Genomic DNA, 15,981 nt, shown 5'->3' on the forward strand with positions numbered 1-15,981 from the left:
AGTGCTATCTATACGGTATATATTCTGTTTTTTTAAATCAAATTTGATAACTTTCTTAATTTATTTTGTACTAAAAGTCAGAATTTCCGAGATCCAAGAAAATATCCACTTAAAAGGCTCTTGAAGGGCGTGCCGTGGTGGCGTAGTGGTTAGCGCGACCCGTATTTGGAGGCCTTGAGTCCTCGACGCGGCCGTCGCGGGTTTGACTCCCGGACCCGACGATATTTGCCGCATGTCTTCCCCCCTCTCCTTCCCCGTTTCCTGTCAGCCTACTATCATATAAGGGACACTAGAGCCCACAAAAGACCCCCTGGAGGGGTAAAAAAAAAAAAAGGCTCTTGAAGTAATAATACAGATTTGGGCACTTGGAGGAGGCAGAGGAGCTTGATTTTTTTTTCACAGATTGTTTGTCTCATACCATGTTGTCATGACATAGAGACAGTTTCAACAAACAAAGAGACTGCAGCTTTGTAGAATGTTGTAAAAATAAATTAGCACTCCAGTGAAAGAATCCTGCTGACTTCTCGACTCGAAACTTTATTTAGTTGGTTGTGAATCTTTTCCCAAATCCAAGTTCAGTCTTCCAGCATCAAGGGGACACAGAAATATATTTAAGTTGAAGGGGACACCAAGTGAATACCTTAAATCTGTTGCAACCAGCAAGTAGAAAGGGAACATTTAGGAACCCGAATTGAAAATATAAACAAATGTATTCAACGATAGTAGCAACCACTTCATTGCGCAAATATTACTTTTCAACAGATGAGCCTCTTTATGTCTTCTGATCCTCTTCGTGTACATGTCTTCTTGCGTCACTCATTTAGACTTTACATCAGATTTTCGTTAAACATGTCAGCAGCTGTATTCCACCCAGCAGCTGTCCACAACGGCTGGTTTGTTCCCATCAGCCGCAGCTCCAGCAGGTTGCTAATGAGCCGCTGCCTGCGAGCCGAGTCCTACACTGCTGCCTTTTACTCCTGACACTGTTTGGTCTTTTCCCTGCCAGTCAAGAGTAATTTCCCATGAAGGCCTGAGGCGTGACGCACCACCTCTGCTCTGAACGCAGAGTCCATAATCTGTCTGTTGTGATCAGCCGCTTGTCCCGGGCTTTTAACCCTCGCTCGTGCTCCCTTCAGCCACGTCGAGACCCCGCTGTCATCCCCAATGTTTACAGAGCCGCTGAGCGACCCACTCAGGTCTAAGGACGGAGTCAAATGGGGCTGAAAGCCCTCAAGAGTGCCGGTGCCACTCCCCTCGTGTGGCTGCCTTCTGGTTTACCCTGGACGGAGGGTTTTCAGAGAGGAAAACTAAACATGCTTAAAGCAATTAATGTGATTAGCACAATTTAAACTGTTTTTATAGGTAATATCAAAGGTAAAACCAGTCATTCGTCAAACACTAACTTTGTTTATACCACTTTCAACCGTGCGGTGCTTTCTGTGCAGGGTAGATTTGAGTCAGCTTCTTATGAATGGTGTACCACCTTACTGACACAGTTTATGCTTCTTGGTGTACACATGTTATCTTAAGAGGCTTTTATCATCATTATAGCTGTAACTTTGATTAGTGTAGTCGGGTGAAAAAAAAACAACACATAACTGTCTTGGCTGACAAAATGGGACCACATATGTTTCGGTCTGACGGAGACTCTTATTACACACTCTTTTCTTCTCTCATTACCAGCAGGAGTGGCATATTTCATTTTACCAGCACTGTAATACAGCAAATCTCCAAAATGAAGTTGACAGTCAGCACACTTTCTGAAAGAAGTAATTTAAACCAGCAGATTGGCTGCATTGAAATGGTTTACTTTAGCATAGATTTATTTTTCTGCTGAGTTTCTGGGTAACGTCTATTCCTGAAGATGCTGGTGCCTTATGAGGTTTTTTGTTTTACTCGCCAGGAAAACTTCATGCTTGGATGGTCTCTCTACAAATTTTATCCTCAGATCAATAATACGCTTTACGTGAGTAACATGGTTTTCCTCCATGGACCTCTAACTAATTTATCCTCAAATTTGTTTCAGTGAAAACAAATTTCCATGAATATGGAATTTTGGTGCCTAAATGTGAGCTTGGTTTGTTTTCCAAAACTTAATTCTCAGCCTCATAGTCTTCCAGACACATTTTACGATGCCTTGCAAAAATATTTATGAACCTTTTTTTTTCACTTTGTCACATTATAAGTAAAAACGTCTTAGTTTCAACACAAACTTGTATAAAACTGCGAAGTTCAAGGAAAATTATACATTGTTTTAGATATGTTTTCCAAGTACAAAAGTACTAAAAAGTTTTTTAATGCTAATTTACAACCCTTCACCTGTAAGCCCCATTTCAAACCTAATGAAACAAGGTTATAAAACTGTTATGTTATAAAAACTATATTCAAAGCGTTGAACACCCTGACCACAAAATGGTGGTGGCAGCATCATGCTGAGGCGATGCCTTCCTAGCAGCGAGGGGAAACTGATAAGAGCTAATGGGAAGATGGATCGTAAAAAAACAACAACTTTTTGACCAACAAAGACTGAATGACAAACCTAAACACAACCAGAGCTAAAGTAGGAAAACAAATGTTCCTCACAGTTGAGGAATCTGACTTACTATTTTCAAGAGAAGAATGGACAAATACTTGCAGTGAAAAGTAGCTTGACAAATTATTGACTAAGAGGCTGAAGGCAAATACTTATACATATTTTTTAAATTCCCTGACAGACCAGCATTTTGTGTTTGTCTATGAGATCAGATCCTACACACTTATTCTAACTATTTTGTTTTACTGTGTAGACTTGCCTTTTGAGCTCCACATTTAGGCTTTTATGTACTAAAAGCCTATGTATTAATATGCACATAGATTATGTATTTGGCTTAGCTGCAGATGTGAATTGCACTCTGAGGACTTGTGTTCTATTGCAGCAAAACGTCAAGCCCTGGCAACATTAATGTCCAACAGGACTTGGACAGGATTTAAAAATGTCAAGCTTATTTCTGTTTGGAAGCACTAACAAGTCCTCATACTGTACTGTGTTTGGGTACATTAATGTTTGTTTGAGTAAAATTAACCTAAAAAAGCTTTTTGCATGCACCTTTTTTAGTTGTTTTTTTTTTTTTTTGGCAGCAGGCGTGGAGAGGTGAAAGCGTCGTTTTGATTATCTTGAATGAAAGTTTTGTTTCCAAACTTATTAACTCAGAGATCTTACAAACTCTTTGTGGAGCTGTGTGACACACTGCTTGGTTTGGACAGATTAAGACTCTCTTACTGAGCCACACCGCTGCATTCAGAAACCCACAAATGAGTGCTGTCACCTAAGACGGTTCTACCATGACGGGCTTGGGTTTCGTCTTTCTTAAATGGAGCCTTGGTGAATAGAAGGCCCAACCTGCACTGCCTGAGTGAATGAAGGAGGCCGGGGATGAGTGCTGAGCTAAGAGAGAGCTAGAGTGCTGCTGCTCTGTCCTTAGCTGCAACCTGACCTGTTGTCAGTTGGCCTAACTAAAGGTCAGGCGAGAACGGACGAAAAAGACGTGAGCTTTAGCAGCAAGATGTCAACTTTACATTTACTGAGTTCAACCTACCAATGCATTTTTAAATGTTGGCCTGATGGATACTGTTCTTCGTGCTTTATTTTTGTCATATGAAATAGAACATCTTTACAGTTATATTTATTTTATTTATGTATTCTACACAGAATATTAAACCTCTGTTGTTTTTATCTTTATAAAGTAACACTGGTGGCACGACAAGCTGATGTCAGCTGCTTAATCTGTCAAGATATTTGATCAGATACTCACTACAGTTGGCTATTTACCTTTAAAAGAGCAATGGGGAGATTGCTCCCTTCATTTTCACATGCTAATTGTCAATATTTTCCAATAGACAAATTCGTCTTTAGAGGGATAACAAGAGTGGACCAATGAAGGTATTTACTCAGTAAATGGATTTACATATGTATATTATTATAGTAATTAATAAGTGTCAATTTTTTTCCATGTCAGTGATTATAACCTACAGCTGATGACACCAAAAGTTCAGTTTCTTAGAAAACGCAAACATTTTAATACAGAAATGTTATGTTTTTAGTCTCTGAGGTCAAGAGGGTGAAAGTTCACAGAGTGCTGTATCCAAGCACATTAATGGAAAGTTGAGGGGAAAGAAAGCGTGAGGTAGCAAAAGTTGCTCAAGCAACAGGGATAATCAGATTTTTGAGAGGATTGTGCAGCAAAGCCCATTCAAGTGTTTGGAGATTCACAATGTGTGGACAGCAGTTGAAGTCGGTGCTTAAAGAGCCAACATTAAGTTCATACATTTTGTTTTTTGTGCTCAGGTTGCAGGTTGGACACATTTGTAAATCCCTGCACTCAAGAATAAAGTCATTGAAGGTTTTTTTTGTACTTTTATAATTCATGCATCAGAGGGTTAATTTATTAAGAGGCTCCTGTACGTTTCAAAAGTTATATTAAGTGGAGCCTCCTGTGTTATTTCCACCTAAAAACTTTATCACTCCTAACATGACACTCCCCGTAGAGAGTCTTGACAGCGAAAGCTACTTTCACCCTCCACAATTTGTTTTTGTGTGTTACATTTTCCATTTTCTTTACAAGCCCAGAAGTGGATACATGAGAAGTCTCATGAATGATTCACACGTTAACAAATCTGTGGTGCTCATTGGGTGAGTGCTTGGGATCGAATGAGCCAAGCAGGGTCAGATATGAGCTTGTTTACAGTCACTGTCACTTGTCAGTAATGGACTATACACTGCAGAATACTTATCTCCTGCTATGCATTACGCCAACATAAACGACTCCGTACTGTATGGCGTGCTCCAGTTTCCCCTGCAATTAACATGACAGGCTGGGAGCACAGGTGCTCAGTGGTTTTCACAAAGTGTCTTGGATTGGCAGATGCTTTCAAAAGATGTGGAAAGAAGTGCTCACAGTTGCACCTCCAGTCTTTTTTAATCAGTCAATATATCTTGCAGAATGAACACTATCCTTATTAGAAGCTCCAAAATAAGTAAAAGGGAGGAATTACTTATTTCTGAATCACTCAGGCACATACTTTGGTTTGTTTCCCCCTGTTTTCTCTTTGTAAGCGGTCTCTCCTCCTCCCACAGTTTGAGGGCTGTAACAAAGCATTTTCCCGTCTGGAGAACCTGAAGATCCACCTGAGGAGCCACACGGGCGAGAAGCCGTACCTCTGCCAGCACCCTGGCTGCCAGAAGGCATTCAGCAACTCTAGTGACCGAGCCAAGCACCAGCGCACTCACCTGGACACGGTCAGAAAATATTCTTAAATTCATGTTTGACCTGCTGAAAAATCACCTGGGTGGCCGGTTTCTTGACACACACTGAAAAGTCGTGTGCAGTCGCCCAGATACAGGCTCCTTTTGTCTGTCTGTGAAACTCAAGCTGAATTAGGTCATATTAAAAAGTCAAAAAATTATTTGTGGTGTAAGTAGCAATAAATATTCCCCGAGTATGTGTTTGCAGGATGATTAAACTTTAGTCATTTAATTTTACTACATTCAAAATCTACTGCCAAACTTCTCTGCCTATTTCTACATTTTGACAGAGTGTAATTTCTCATAAATCAATGAGACTGTGGGACATTTCTTACTCCCTACTTCAGTAGAGACATGCTGCAGGTCCTTTAATAATCATCACCATTAGCACAGGCTGCGGCTCCCACTGAAGAGGACTTGGATTCAGGATGCAATAAAAAACAGAGGTCTGCTTGTTTCTTCAGAGCATACAGTATGGAAGTGGAACGGTTGAGTCATTCATCGCTGCCACCCATTAGGTGGCTGTACCGCCACCAACTTATAGCTGGCTTGACCGGCATTCTCATGCCAACATAGCCATGGAGTAAATTAGCTGCTTTGCTTCCACTATATTTCTGGTATATTTGTTTTTCCTCCCTATAAGATGAATGCCCCATTAGTTTTCTCTGTATTTTACAAAAAATTGCAGGTTTTTTATCACACTTTAGCAAAAATATTTTTAGTTTAAAAAGAAATAAATAAAATGTTCTAACTAATGCACAACATGGACTAATCCAGTGGAATAGGCTTAAATTTCAGAGTCAGATTGGAGTTGGAATACAACTTAAACTTGTCATCCAAGCAGTGCCATCCCTCCTCCTGTATGTAGACTATGATGCACTGCACATTAGCCACAAAGTGACCAATATAACAGCCTGATTGCTAGCTATGGCTTTATATTAATGGTCACTTTGTTGTTTTTCTAACTGAATGTTACGTTAAATTGATTTGGGTTGATGCACTTAAATACACTTAAAATATCACCAGAAAATTCAGCTATTTAAGGCATTCAGCATGTCAAGGTGGGCAGCTCTTCATCAGTGCAGACAGAGCTTCAGCATACAGTTGCTGAGCTTGATGTTACTTTGTTATTGGGGTGTTGCTACAATATTTAGCTAGCAATTAAGTTCATTTTTTTTAAAAGTCCAAAAAGCCTGGTTTAGCTGGATATCCAACTATGCTGCAGCATCAGATGCACAAAATAGTGCAAATTATTTACTCATACCTACTCTGTGAAATAAAATGAAATATGAGGTAGTTGAACAATAGTGTGATGGGAATATAGAAGAATTAAAAAGAGCAGGGAATCATATTTGCTTTTCAAACAAAATGCATTTATGTTGTACAGAAACAGTGGTTTTGTTGTGGAGGGTGTCGGCTCACCCTTCATTTGCATTTTAATGCTAAAATAAAATTCAGGAAAGATTTTTATTAGTCATCCGTACATGTTTATTTTGCAAGTTTTGCCGCTCCCACTTTTTTCCTATTAAATCATTCAGAACTCTCAAAGAAAAAGAAAAATTAATGCTGACTTGTGGGTTTTTTTTAAATTAGTTGTAGATTTTCTTCCACCACCCACATTTTCCCAATTGACCAAATGATACTGTTAACAGATGGACCCAGATGCCGATGACTTCACACCAGCTCACGTCTAAAGTCATCAGTGAGCATGCTGCAGCCAAAAACGCGTCACTCTTATGCTTTAATGACTCTTACCTTACTCAAAATTTGTACTGGATTATTTACTCTACTCGTGTTTCTGCACTCTAAATGAAGTGTAACTTGGCTTAGTAAACATCAAAGTGAAGGTGAATGGAACTGCTAGAGGCAGAGCTAATTACAGTTTTCCCAGTTTGCCTTTAAAATGACAAAAGGAAATTTGAGTATAAATTTGGTGTTATTGTGAGTTTTATTTTTATAGGCCACTCCTAAAACGATTCACTAAACCTGAACCGAATTTAAGGTGCTATTTTTGCGTCCTTATCTAGCACGTTTGAAAGCAGGCGCAAACTGACATGCAAAAATGTCTGTGGCAAACAGGAGACATTGCTAGTCAATGATTTGGGACATTTAAAAACTATAAAACTATTTTCCTCTACAACCTCTCTGCTCTAGTGACACTTGCCACGAGAACAGCTAGTAGCACATGCAAAATCATCACTTAAATAGAGCCCAAGGGCAATTGATTGCACGTTTTTTTTGTTTGTTCGTTTGTTTTTTTTGCTTATTCTGTTTAGCGCTGCTTATTTGGTATCTTTTACCTAAAACACCATAGCTTCAGCTTGACAAAACTCTCCATTGATCAACAAAATGTGTTATGGAAATGTTTCCAGAGCTTTCTCTTTTTTGCTAATTAAGTTAATTATCCACAGCGGATCGTCTCCTGACATACTCACTCGAGCTTTTACATCTTTAAGTGTGTGTACATTACTATTTTTGTAACATCATTTGTGTGATCTAGGACAGTATGGATTTGTAACGTCAGAGTGAGAGAAAAGAGCACAGTGGAAAATGTGCATACATATGGCTAGAAGTGAAGTTTAAAGGAGGATTTTCTTGTGTTAAAATCTCCTCACCTGATGATCTTTTCTTTTCATTCTGTTTCTTCGCCTTCTTTTTTCTTCAACTTGTGTGTCTGTCTCAGCTAAAAGGTAGGACTCTACATTTTCTCTAACAAATTACATTTTTACTATTTTAATGTATTTCTAGAATTTCAGTTCTTAAATTTTCCTGTAGCTTTCTTTCCTTTTTACCTATATATTTATGTTTTAAACAAAAATATATCTAAATGTATAAGATTTGGAAAAATATTGTGATGTTAAATATTTTTTCTGTTCCTTTAGAAACCATATGCCTGTCAGATCTCGGGCTGCACCAAGCGCTACACGGATCCCAGTTCTCTACGCAAACACGTCAAAATCCACTCAGCCAAAGAGCAGCAGGTGCATAAGAAGGTAAGAGTCTTTCATTGTGGGTAAACCAGAACAAGTATGTATATCCGAGTAGTGAGATGGAATCATGTACTTCACCCCAAAATTATTCCTCTGCCGATTTAGATTTAAAATGATATTAATTTAACCAAGAAGTTTTATTCTAGTAGGAAATTAGACAGGCGTCTCTCAAAAGATAATTGCATGATTGGAAAAAAGTCTAAATTTTGTTCAAAGGGATTATTAGTTTTATTTACATTTTATTCGATGGCATGTCAAAAATTATTAATAACATTTGCATTAATTGGGGGGAAAATCTGTTTTGACATCACAAAAATGAAAACATTATTGCAATGGCTTACAACCATATTACATGTTTGACTGGTATTTCAGTGTTTTGTCTTGGCGATGAGCTCCGAGGGTTTAAGGTTGCAAGGCCTCCTGCCAGTTATTTAACAGATTTGGATGACTATCTGAGCTACTCCAAAACATTAATAATATTCCCATTCACTAGAAATGTGTTAGTAAAATTAAGAGATTGTTTTAAAGCTAAATTTTTCGGGGTTACCAATTTTGAACTACAATAGGTAGTGTATTGCATTTTGCAATATCTGATTCAGAGTCTACTATTTGTAATCACAACACACCTAATTTTGTTGTGCATTCTTTTCAAGAAAATGCACAATAATTAATCAAACATGACGTCTACAAACAGTGAAATGTTGTTGGTACAATTAGAGAGAAAGTTATCACATTCTGATTTGATAGTCAATGTATGGTATATTTATTTTTACCATAAATCTAAAATTGCTTTGATAATGGTAAAACTAATTACTGTAAAGATTCCCAACATTTTTGATGAGCCATTAAACAAAGCAGGCTGTACATAAAGCTCATTTGTAACATTAATAATGATCTCATAGGTTAGGGTTAGGAATCGTGGCTTCATGATGCAGTCATCCGATCACCAGCTGAGAGGAATTTGCGTTCTTGTGGTTTGAAAGTCATCAAAGTTTATACGAGCAAATTTCCTGTGAGTTGTCACATGCAGTTTAAATAAAGTGGAAATAGTCACTTCTTTATGGCCTCTTTGATTCGAGAATCTAGCTGACGTGGTCAGGCTGCTGCAGGGTTAGTGGTAATCCTGTAAATCTGCTGGATCCTCCACATAGAAACTCTTACTCATTCCGGCTTTCTGGCTACCTGGACGACCAAAGCCCTTTGAACCAGGTGACTCAGTCAGAGTGGATGACTCGATCTAAGAAGCCTCTGGTGGTTTTGTGATGTTATGAGAACATAAAATTCCATTGGATTACCAGGATTATTTTAACGGTATTCCAATCAGGTTTTCTCGTCCCTGATAGAAAACGTCAGGAATTTATCGACAGTGTCCTAATCTGTTGCAATATTAAAATTACTCAAATAATTACCACATGGGTGGCTTTAAATTTTAGTTAAATAAACGCTCTACATTTCTGTAGTATTGTGTATATTCACACATCAGTGATATTTGCATCTCCATTTCTCTTGACAACCACAGATATTTTGTTCCAACCTGAGTTAACATACTAATGCTTAATTCCTTTGTTTCTAAACACATGGAGAGGTAAGCTAACATTAGCATACGTATGCTCTGTTTTAGAATTACTTGTTGATAATTTGGTTCTCAAAGTATCCTAATTAATTATGTCCAGACAACACTTCAGCTGCAGCTGGTCTCTCTTGTCTCCCTTTTATTTCTTTGAAAGCAGAAATAAATTAAAGTCTGCGTTGGTGAATTTGTTTGCTATAGTTACAACTTTCATGGTCGTTTTAGTGACTCTATATAAGCTATAAAGTCTGGTTGCTGTATGAGAATGATTGATTATAGATTTAGTGCTACAAAAACACAATGGCGGTCTCTCTCTCTCCCATACTTAGTCACTTACAAGACCTTTGTCGACAGCTCAACATCTGCCGATTTAATGGCCCTATGGTGATGTTTTGAGCTCAAATGCTTTCCTCAGATGAACATTAAGTGACATCATTTATAACATTTATTCAAATTTGGCCAATTATTGATCTTAGTTTTTAAAATTCTGATACAACTTCTGTTTTATGGAGATATTAAATGACATATATATTCTTTGAATCAAATCAGACCTTGACATTATCCCCTCTTGTAGTTATTTTGGATTTCAGTTGGACATTCACCCTTTAGAGCAGAAGTCCTCATATCCAGGCCTCAGGGGCTGGAGTCCTGCAACTCTAATGGTCCCACACACCTGAATCAAATGGCTGATTTTCCTCTGCAGTCAAGTTCTGATTATGACCTCGTACCTAAAAGTTGCAGGACACTGGTCCTCAAGACCTGGAGTTGAAAACTCCTGCTTTAGAGTAAGACCAGAAAAACAGAAAAGATTCACAGAAAATTATATTTCTGTGAATCTAATTTTCACAGTTAGATGCAATTAGATCTTTAGTAAAGTAGTAGAAGCATCTCACAAACAGACCAATAGAGAAAAGTGCAAAGCAAAGATAATTCTGGAAGGTTTGCTGCTACATAGACAGAGTGGTGTCTGAACATGAATAAAATCAGAATTTTGTGATTTTAGCTATGCATTTGAAGTTGAAGAACAACTTCAATGATTTTAAAAAATTTTGAAAACTTTTTTCAATGTACACAATCTCAAATATGTGCATATACCACAGATAATGTTAGAAAAATTTTTACAAAACAAGTTCTAGAGAAACTATGTACCTCTGTTAGACATAAACAGGCATAATTGTGTTTTGATATTTGGTAGTTCCTCTTTTTAGAATTTGCATCGATCATTTAAATTGGTTTGTTTCCAGGCAAAGAAACTTTTGAACATAGTCAACAAACTTCCAGTGGGTTTGAGGTTGTGAGTGATCATCCCGATGCTTAATGGAATAAAAAGGCTGGACATCCCCAATGGGATCATTGCCCTTTTTTTAATATTCAATTTTGTCCAAGTTTCATCCACAAAACTTTAGTTTCAAGATGAAGTTGACGCTGCCTCTAAATGCATGACAGTTGCTCAGCTACTTATTTAAGTAAAGCTCCTAAATTTTGGAGCAGGGCCTTATTTCTTAATTGTCCCACTGCACTGATATAAAATTTGCTTCACTGTGGACAGAGGTGTCGCAACATCTTCCCGCTTAGCCTTGAGCCTTGGTGGTTTCTGGCCTGTTCTTAAACACCATCACCAATTTCCATCCGTCTTTGGCTGAGAATTTGGGTCAGATATTTGAACTTTGGACAGAGTTGGATATTCCAACAAAACACACACAGATCCAAACTAGTCAAGGAAGGCTTTGTGAATGACCACCCCGATGAATGAATTGTTCTTAAAAGTCACGGTCATACCAGGAAACCAACTTAAGTGCAGTCCACAAATTCTGATGAAATGTTGAATCACTTGGTCCTGTTTAGATGGGCTTTTTCTACAGGTTAAGTGTCTTTGGAAATAATTTCCCCTCTCAATAGATCAGGTCGACCACGTTTCATCGCATTTATGTTCTGAAAGTTCATTCTTTCCCTGCCTGGAAGTGGCTAAATAACAGAGAGAAAGAGCTCATTGTTGTGGAGAGGGTTGGATAGCGGCAGGCTGGATGATGTGTTCCTCTGCTTTACGTCGTAAAAGGGGAAACACATGTGTGCTTGTAGCGTTGTTAATAAGCTGTAGTGCAGAATGCCCCAGCGGCCTAGATGTTATGGACAAATGTCAAACAAACGCTCTTACTCCACTGTTGGAGTTGGCCCAGAAAAGCAAACTGTTGAGAGTGTCGCTGTGGAGAAAACAGAGCCTCAATTACACGTGATGAATGGTTTGCAGGACACTCATAATAATCCCCAGGAGGACCCATGTGTACACATTTACTGACACACAGAATGAAACCAAACATGGAGGATGCCAGCTGTAAAACTGTTAAGATAAACCATATTTAAAATGTTATGAAATCTCTTATGGGAACACCAAAGATCTAACAAAAAGCAGATATAAAATTACTGCCCACTTGGCTCCTTGTCGATGGTTTCTGTCGGATAAACAAATCGTTTAGAGTAGAGGTCTTAATGATGCAGATAAAGGATGCTTCCAGCCACAAAATCAAAATGTGGAACTGATTTTTGTAGTGGAGCAGAAACTGGAGTTAACGATAGACAATGATGAGACTTGGTGGTTTAAATTTTTCTCTTTTTTTAAGAAATTGCTTCACAAACTTCATTATATCTGCCCACCTGAAAGCATTTGCTCCAGCATGTGTTGAAAACTATTTTTAATTGCATCGAAATTACAAAATATTTAGAAAAGAGCTTTCTAATAAAACGATACAGGTTAGGTTGAAGTTATCAAATATTTTTCATTCAACACAGCATGTTGATACAGATAATACTAGTCAGCTGATGCACAGTTCTGTGTTTTCCAAAGCTTCCCAGGTATATATTCTCATATCTGTTTTGTATGCAATGCAGTAGGAATACACATGGCTATGAGTAAATTCTGCTCCAGCAATGCTGTTCCACACGTCTCGTACCACAGCAAGCTTTTTTTGGACAATTCTACAGTTTGGGAGTTGCCACTTAAATGCCATAAATACCACACTTCTACAAAAACAAATGATGCTCTGGTGTCACAGGAAGACGGAAAAGTGATGTTTCTTAACTTCATGCTACGCTCTGCATTCTGCAGCGATGAAGATTTATATATCACAGTATCCCAAATGCTTGAAGTTTTCTGATTAGTTCAGTTAACAGTTGTTTGACCTCTTGAGGTCACCAATAGACTTTCCAACCGCCACCACGAACGTATTGTATTCTGTACCCACATTTAATACCCTTCATCCCAGTAATCACATGCTTTTGAAAATGGGTTCGCATCATAAACAGTAGACTTTGTGTACAGGGCAGGGAGGGATGTTTCATTAACCTCTCTTCAATTATTCACACCTATACCCATGTAAAATGTGTTTTTAGATACAGTAAAATACGATGTCAAAATAAGACAAAAGCAGAATTAAAGCAGCTAATTTTGTGTTATATTGAGTACTGTGATAACATTTTCTGCTGTGATGTGTTGTCAGTAACCACAGTTAAGGTAAGCAATGAAAGATAACAAAAAAAAATCTGTGGTTAAAACCGAGATCAATTACCCATAAATAGTCAAGGACATCAAGAATAAAGGAAATTGCCTTTCCTTTTTCTTTTCAATACAGACAACACACATTTATTTTCTCAATCATTTATCAACATTAACAACACAATCTCATTCTGGTGAAACTAAAGAATTTTTTTTAAAAGAATGTGTAACCTTTAATTTGTGAAATATGATATAATATCTATAATTTTTGTAATCATTTCCTGTTGTGTTCCTCAGCTGCGGCCCTGCCCGCACCTGGAGCAGGATGTCCTTAGCGACTGTCTCTCCATGCAGCAGCTGCAGAGCTCCAGCTCCTCGCATCAGATCTACAACGGCAAAGATGTTCGTTCCCCTGCACTCTGTCCAGACATCTTCACAGGTACGCAGACGGCAGAGTAACACCTTGCCTATGAAGGCACTAACTCATGCTAAGGAAACAAATCCCTGATTATTTGTTGCTTTTAATGAAGCATTTTAAAATTATTAATTAAATGAATTTTAACACACTTTTTATTGTCTAGTTAGAAGATGTGCCATCATTAGAGATGGTTAAACATGCTCTTTCTTTATTTTCCTGTCATCAGAACTGAGAAAAAGAAGTTTATTTACAGAAGCTTTCCATGGAGCCTGACAAGAACAGACATCAGGTCACTTTGCCATCTCCCTGTCGCTGTACTTTTACTTGTTTTCTGCATTGTGATTGATCCCAACCAGTCAGCTGTATGACAAGGAGTTCATTTCTGTGGAGAATGCAATAAATGTTGAAATGTTGTCCAAAAAAATCAGCCTCTGAGAGGAAAACTGAGTTGCTCTGCATTTGTACCACGGAGTACTCCATGTCTTTGTTTATAACTGCATTCAATCTTTCTTCTTCCTGATGTTTGACTAAAATCTGCATACTTTAAACTGATTGCTGAAGGTTCTCCAAATTCCGACTTGAATAACTGGGCAGCAAAGGCACTTACACGGTGTTCTGTGTTTGCAGAGTTTGACTGACAATTGACAGCTTCTTCAATTGCAACCATCCTCACTTTCTCTACAGCCACTGAATCTAGACAGATTTATTAAGTGCCTGCCATGCAATGTTTAGTCCGGGACAACATGCAATCCTTGTCAAAGACTAAAACTTGATCCCCCAACCATCCATCCATCCATCCATTTTCTGTTCACCCTTGTCCCCAATGGGGTCGGGAGGGTTGCTGGTGCCCATCTCCAGCTACGTTCCGGGCGAGAGGCGGGGTACACCCTGGACAGGTCGCCAGTCTGTCGCAGGGCAACACAGAGACATACAGGACAAACAACCATGCACACACACACTCACACCTAGGGAGAATTTAGAGAAACCAATTGACCTGACAGTCATGTTTTTGGACTGTGGGAGGAAGCCGGAGTACCCGGAGAGAACCCACGCATGCACAGGGAGAACATGCAAACTCCATGCAGAAAGACCCCGGCCGGGAATCGAACCCAGGACCTTCTTGCTGCAAGGCAACAGTGCTACCAACTGCGCCACTGTGCAGCCCTATCCCCCAACCAAATGTTTTATATTCTTGTCAACTTCTTGTCATGAATGAAAACATTCTTTCATTTCTTCCAATCAAATCAAATATTTGTGGCCAGTTGACCTGCAACAGTGACACTGGGGCTCATGAAGACTAATGATAGCAGCGCATTTCAATGTATTTTATAGCACAACACAAATGGCTGTAAAATTGTAAAATGGAAATAAAATAAAATACTCTTTAGAAATGTTTTATAAAGAAAAGTATGAAGGGTTTGGAATCAGCTGCTTGATTTGTAAAATGCTTACAGTGCTTTCAATTACTTACATATTATTTCCGATCAACAGTTGAGTATTTACACCGTGCTTAAGTCTTAAAAAGAAAATGTTGCAACGTCACAGTTGAGCTTGATTTGTGTTTCATTGCAGTCACGTTATCCTTGCTGCTTATCATGTAGTGCAAAAGACTGCAAACAGGAGGTTTATGTAGGCTTGTAAGGTCTTTAAATGTCCATTTTTCTGCTTGACATATTTGGCTCCCTTTAAAAGCGAACATCACAGTGGACTGAGTGAGCAAGAGAAATAAATGGATTACAGCAATCTAGGAGACACAAAAGAGATGCCCCGCAGCTTCCGTTTATGGACACATCTGTCCCTGTTTTCTGCTTGTAGTTCGTCCAGGCTCCCTATTGTTTTCGGTTATTGCTGCTGGATCTGCTCTGACATCAGTGAACGGTCAACTTTTCCCTGAATGTCAAACAGAGTTTTGGCTCTTAAACTGCTGCTCCTTTCCGTCGTCTTTAGGTTGATGCTGCTCGTTCTCATGCTTTAACAGGTTTAAAGGCCTCCAAGGGGCTTCCTCGTAAGCAAGCACCAAATTAGGCACTACTTAGTGCAGCAAAGATGTTGCAGCCTTGTGGTTTGGATTGAGGATTCCAATTTACATGAGTTTCACTTTGTTTGATGGCTTATAGGAAGCATGAAAGAAATGGGGCAGGGTTGGCAGGTATCCAGTCATTAACATTTGCAGGGCAGAAAGTGAGTCATGGTTCCAGTAAGAGTTAAACGTGCTTTCCTGTTAGCTGATTA

The 15,981-nt window shown here is 38.7% G+C and overlaps 1 protein-coding gene across 2 annotated transcripts in view; it reads left to right on the forward strand.

Annotated features, from left to right (window-relative positions):
* glis1b (GLIS family zinc finger 1b) overlaps nt 1-15,981 on the forward strand; it is a 91,574-nt gene that overhangs the window by 58,832 nt on the left and 16,761 nt on the right. For both annotated transcript variants that reach the window (XM_028028225.1, XM_028028226.1), the window contains exons 5-7: nt 5,114-5,275; nt 8,164-8,274; nt 13,629-13,770. In XM_028028225.1, coding sequence (XP_027884026.1) covers nt 5,114-5,275; nt 8,164-8,274; nt 13,629-13,770 — 415 coding nt within the window. The remainder of the gene's footprint in view (nt 1-5,113; nt 5,276-8,163; nt 8,275-13,628; nt 13,771-15,981) is intronic.

This window comes from Xiphophorus couchianus, chromosome 9 (genome assembly GCF_001444195.1).
Source record: "Xiphophorus couchianus chromosome 9, X_couchianus-1.0, whole genome shotgun sequence".
Classification (NCBI taxonomy): Eukaryota; Metazoa; Chordata; class Actinopteri; order Cyprinodontiformes; family Poeciliidae; genus Xiphophorus; species Xiphophorus couchianus.